At 59.4% G+C, this 5,340-nt stretch overlaps 1 protein-coding gene across 2 annotated transcripts; it reads left to right on the forward strand.

Moving 5' to 3' along the window:
• The first annotated feature begins 93 nt into the window (after window positions 1–93).
• Window positions 94–4,110, forward strand: LOC119101628 (DNA mismatch repair protein Msh2). Of its 2 annotated transcripts, none has more exons than XM_037225029.1 (5): window positions 94–206; window positions 728–819; window positions 2,614–2,836; window positions 3,181–3,291; window positions 3,780–4,110. In XM_037225029.1, exons 1-5 carry the CDS (start codon window positions 120–122, stop codon window positions 3,942–3,944), a joined length of 678 nt encoding a protein of 225 aa, XP_037080924.1. In that variant the 5' UTR covers window positions 94–119; the 3' UTR covers window positions 3,945–4,110. The 2 variants fall into 2 exon arrangements, with proteins under 2 accessions (XP_037080924.1, XP_037080925.1); XM_037225030.1 differs by having other exon boundaries at window positions 3,783–4,110.
• Window positions 4,111–5,340: the final 1,230 nt, after the last annotated feature.

The raw sequence follows: 5,340 nt of genomic DNA on the forward strand, positions 1-5,340 counted from the left end.
ACGCGTGTGGTCCCCGCCCGCCTCACAACACCGCGTGCGGTGCGCTGGGCGGCGGGTCAGCTGACGTCCGTGTGACCCCGCGCCGCCAGAGTGCCCAGCTGCGGCCGGTGGATGCCGTCATGGCGCGCGTCGGAGCCGGAGACTGCCAGATGAAGGGCGTCTCGACCTTCATGGCGGAGATGCTGGAGACGGCCGCCATTCTCAGGGTGGGTGCCGGGCGGCAGAATTGTGGCGTTGTGGTGTTCGGATATATTAAGACCAGCACAACTTCGTACTTGATTTTGCAGTACTCCATCCTGTGAAAGAAGACCGTGACCGAATGCTATTTTCTATGCATTTTGCACTGGCAGAATTTGGCTCCAACCTCCAATGCTTTGTTTATGACACCAAAGCGGCGTTTGCGATTTTCAGAAATTCCCGAAATCTGTGGAAATTGCCCGAAGTCCGCTCATAAAAAGAATTCGCTGTAGATGCTCGGCACATGCGCTGCTCTCGAATGAGTAGCTCAGTGTCTGATAAAATTAACGTGTTTTGTTAAATAACGCAGTGAAGTTGTTTGTATCAACAATGTATTTGTCCACAGAATGTTTTGGGGAACCAGCGCATTACTTTCGACTTAAGACTGAACGTGTCCCATATGGTCACTTCGATTGTAACCCAATCGATGGGCACTGGAGCCATGTTGGGTCTGTCTGGCGGCTGTGTCAGCGTTGTGCGTCCGTTTCAGTCGGCTACCAAGGACTCCCTGATCGTCATCGATGAGCTGGGCCGCGGCACTTCCACTTACGACGGCTTCGGACTAGCATGGGCCATCTCAGAGTGAGTAACGGCCGACGCCGGGTCCCGGCTGCTCCGCCGATCCCAGCTGCTCCGGTCTAGGCTGCTCCCCCGGTCCCCTCCGGTCCCGGCTGCCCCGCCTATATCCCCTCCGGTCCCGGCTGCTCCGCCGGTCCCAGCTAGTCCCGGCTGCCCCGCCGATCCTCTCCGTCCCGGCTGCTCCGCCTATCCCCTCCGGTCCCGGCTGCTCCGCCTATATCCCCTCCGGTCCCGGCTGCTCCGCCTATATCCCCTCCGATCCCGGCTGCTCCGCCTATATCCCCTCCGGTCCCGGCTGCCCCGCCTATATCCCCTCCGGTCCCGGCTGCTCCGCCTATATCCCCTCCGGTCCCGGCTGCTCCGCCTATATCCCCTCCGGTCCCGGCTGCTCCGCCTATATCCCCTCCGGTCTCGGCATGCTCCGCCTATTATCCCCTCCGGTCCCCGGCTGCCCCGCCTATAGCCCCCTCCGTTCCCGGCTTGCTCTCGCCTATATCCCCTTCCGGTCTCGGCTGCGCCCGACTATAATCCATCCCTCCGGTCCCGGTCTGCTGCTCCGCCGATATCTTCCCTCTCCTGCTTCCTCCGGGCCGGCTGCTGCTCCGCCTTATCATCCCCCCCGGTCCCGGCCTGCTTCGCCGATCATCTGCCGGTCCCGGCTGCTTCCGCCTTATAATCCCCTCCTGGTCCTGGCTGCCCCGCCTATAATCCCCTCCGGTCCCGGCTGCTCCGCCTATATCTCCTCCGGTCCCGGCTGCTCCGCCTATATCCCCCGGTCCCGGCTGCTTCGCCGATCCTCTCCGGTCCCGGCTGCTCCGCCTATATCCCCTCCGGCCCCGGCTGTCCCGCCAATCTTCTCCGATCCCGGCTGCTCCGCCGATCCCGTCCGGTCCCGGCTAGTCCCGGTTGCTCCGCCGGTCCCTTCCGGTCCCAGCCAAAAATAAGTTGAAAAGATGATTACGGCGGTAATCGATGCCAAAATTTAAATTTGATAACCGGGCTGAGCAAACAATTTATATGCACTTTGCTATGTATGACCCGCTGCAAATCGCTTTGTCCGGATCCTTGACATCGACGACGCACTTTTGTCGGATGGAGACCATCGATTCTGTTTGCCCCCCCCCCCCCCCCCCTCCTCCCTGCCAATAATTGTTGTGCCCGCCCTGAGTCACTAAGAAAGGTTCCACGGCAAACCAACGAAACATATGAGTGGTGGAGCAGGGCCAGTGACTACATGCAGTGGTATCCCACAATAATGTATATACGTATGTGGTGTAATAAAATGCGTGGTGAGTTTCTGAGTCCGATGTAGCACCGACTGATACCTGTTATATATGTAGTTATGATTTATAATGCGGGCACAGTATATCCTAATGCAATGTTTTGCGTGTTCCAGAGAAATCTTCTCGACTTGAGAATTCGACAGTGGTTTCAGATTTAAGCCCTATTTTTAGGTTCCGAGTCTTCATTTCCTCGACCCGATGATTTCCAGGATTCGGTTCTATTCTGGATCCTATTTCCGGATCTATTTTGCGAATCCGGATCCTCAGCTTCAAAACAGATGCGTGTTTAACAACAGCGTGATGAATGATGCGGTGTATTCTCCCCAATCTCACAGGATGCAAGCGCCTGCATGGGACTAACTGGATCCCCGTCAAGGCAGCGCGCTCTGGACAGTAGCTTGGAAAAAACGCAAAGCGATATCTTGCGGTAACAGCTTTTTCTGCACATCCCCTCCAACCGTCCCTTGTTCTGCACGCACCCGAAGTCCCCAATCATGGACGCTCCTGCCGGCAGGCACATCGCGCGCGAGCTGGGCGCCTTCACGCTGTTCGCCACCCACTTCCATGAGCTGTCAGCGCTGGCGGCCGAGGTGCCGGCCGTGCAAAACCTGTACGTGACGGCACTGACGGCCGGGCAGGAGCTCACCTTCCTCTACAAGGTGCAGCCGGGCGTCTGCGACCAGAGCTTCGGCATCCACGTGGCCGAGATGGTCAAGTTCCCGCGGCAGGTGATCGAGGTGAGGGAAACTCCGGTGGTTCCGGGCCGGCGGCGTGACGCTCCGTGGCGCGTGTGCCGGCGTCCAGCGTTCTCGGTCCGTCAGCTCACAGAGGCGACGTCCTGAACTGCTAACGTCGTGAATTGGCTGTGTAATCAGCAGTTTGGCGGTACAGCACATGCGCTTTGTCGCGCCTCTCTTCGACAGGTTATCGCGCCGCCTCCAAAGATCAGCGCACACTGGAGTCGTGTCAGACGCTTAGGAGCTGGCCGACGCGCCGTGCGACGGCCATCAGGGGCACGTCGCCCGCCGACCGCGAGATGCGGGGCTGTCGTGGGGTCCGTCTGACGCGGCTGTGGTGGCAGGACGCGCGCAGCCGAGCTGGCGAGCTGGAGGACTTCTACGGCTCGCACCAGGCGGCCACGGCCGAGCTGGCCGGCCCGCCCGAGAAGCGGGCCCGCGCCGACGGAGACCAGGTGGGCGGCGCTCAGACCCCGGGGACGGGCAGGCGCCCCGCGCCCTGGTATGGGAAGGGCGGTGTCTGTGATCTGGCTCCGTTCTAGGCTGGTGGAGTGCTGGCAGCAGACTATTTGTGATCGTAGAATTGCCTCGATGCGTTATGCCTCACCACATAGCTGTAATCTCCCCAAAGCAAAGGAAGTCTAGCATAAAGTTCAGTCGGCCATACGATAAACCGTTGTTTTAATGTAAAGCTGCCGAAGTCGAACAAAATCTTGCTCTGCCATGCTTCCGACGTTGTCAGGTGCCTTAAGAAACTGCGTGTTTGGGATCATAGTTTGGCGATCTTATGCGATATCGACACCAGTTCGCCCATTGCATGACACGGCGTCTGAATATAACGCAGTGGCGGTGAGTTTGCCGCCGGTGTCAGCTCGCAGCGGGGTTGTCTGTAACCCAGCTGTGCCAGCTCTCGTTCTGACGCGGCCCGCTGTCCTCCGCGCAGGAGGCGAGCGAGGTCATTAGTTCGTTCCTGGAGCAGTATGACCGACTGGGCGCCGACCTGAGCCCGGAGGAGCGGCGCCGGGCCGTCACCGAGCTCATGGACGGCGTCAGGAGCCGGCGGGACCCGTACGTCAGTCACGTGCTGTCCCGGCTGGGGCTCCACTGACCGGCGGGACCCGTGCGTCAGTCACGTGCTGTCCCGGCTGGGGCTCCACTGACCGGCGGGACCCGTGCGTCAGTCACGTGCTGCCCCGGCTGGGGCTCCACCGATCCGTGACGTTGTCCTGAAGAACTGTGCCATGTGACGAGGCTGTAGCTGTTGGTGCGGAATACACGGTTTTGTAAAGCTGATGGTGTAGATTGGTGCTGGAGGGACGATGGTGATAGACGACGGAAGTAGGAGATCGCCTGCTCTGCTTACGGTGCGGGTTTATGAGTGCCCTTTGACCTGCTACGGCGGTCACCCGCCTTGCGCCACCATCAGGGTCGTGGTTCGCCGTCCGTGCTAGGCTGACCTTCATGCGAGCCAGCATCCGGTGGCTTCCTGTCGTCAGCCGGTGGCCGGGGCAGCGGAACCATGGCGTTCTGTAAGAGCCTCAGCTTGCTCGCAGACTATCGTTCGGGCTGTTCGGGCTATCGAAGCTGACAACGTGTGCGGGTCGCGTGTGTGTTGATGGCGGGCAGTGCCCCGGAGCTTCGCCAGCAGTATGCCCCGGGGCGCCGCAGTCTGTCTGCCGAGCCCGTTTGCAGCGAAGCAGAATAGAGTCACTCTCGAGCCGGCCAGGAGGGAAGGGGAAATAGCGTCGAAATGAACAGGGATATTGATGCCAAACGGACAAAAAAGACGGTAGTGATACCCTTATTCCTGGTAGAATAACCAGGAGAATGGTGATATAGATGCGTTGATATTTCGGCAACATGCCTTTATTAAAACGAAAAAATATTCGTTTCAAAGCAAATTATTCAGTAGCTAGAAAAACGATCGGTTTTGTGGGCTTACGATGCGCTCGTAAAAGTCATGACACACATCGAATGATCACCCGTGCATACGGCGCCTACGGTGCATACGGTGCCGCGAGCATGCCGGCCCGAGAGCAAGAGATCGGCTCCGTTCGCCGCTAGGCCTCCACACGAGGCACTCCTCAGTGACTCGGTCCCATCCCCGGCCGGTGTTCGCTGAGGGGTGCACCCGCGGCCCGGGCGAGCGGGGAAGCGCGTAATAGGCTACGTCTCTGACGGCGCATGCTACACCGTGTCAGTGAGCAGGTCAGATGCGCTGCGACCCCGGCAGGGGGAAGAGTCGGGTACTCTCCAGGTGGCAGCACCACCGTCCAACTTGTGTGGTGGCGCTAGGAGCCAAACACGCTGCTGGCACCGGGGTACATTTCCGGTGCGAGGCGATGCGCCTCACGTTCGGGAAGCCCCGAACGATGGCGTGGTAACACCACGTGGTATATACTAAACGCGACGGGATTATGCGGCTGTAACTGTTCGCCATCTGTAACGCACAGGGCGAGACTGGTTTGTAGGTATGCCTATAATGCAGTGAAAAGGCGTAGGAC

The sequence above is a fragment of the Pollicipes pollicipes genome, unplaced genomic scaffold (assembly GCF_011947565.3).
Source record: "Pollicipes pollicipes isolate AB1234 unplaced genomic scaffold, Ppol_2.1 Scaffold_4881;HRSCAF=5763_pilon_pilon_pilon, whole genome shotgun sequence".
Lineage (NCBI taxonomy): Eukaryota > Metazoa > Arthropoda > Thecostraca > Pollicipedomorpha > Pollicipedidae > Pollicipes > Pollicipes pollicipes.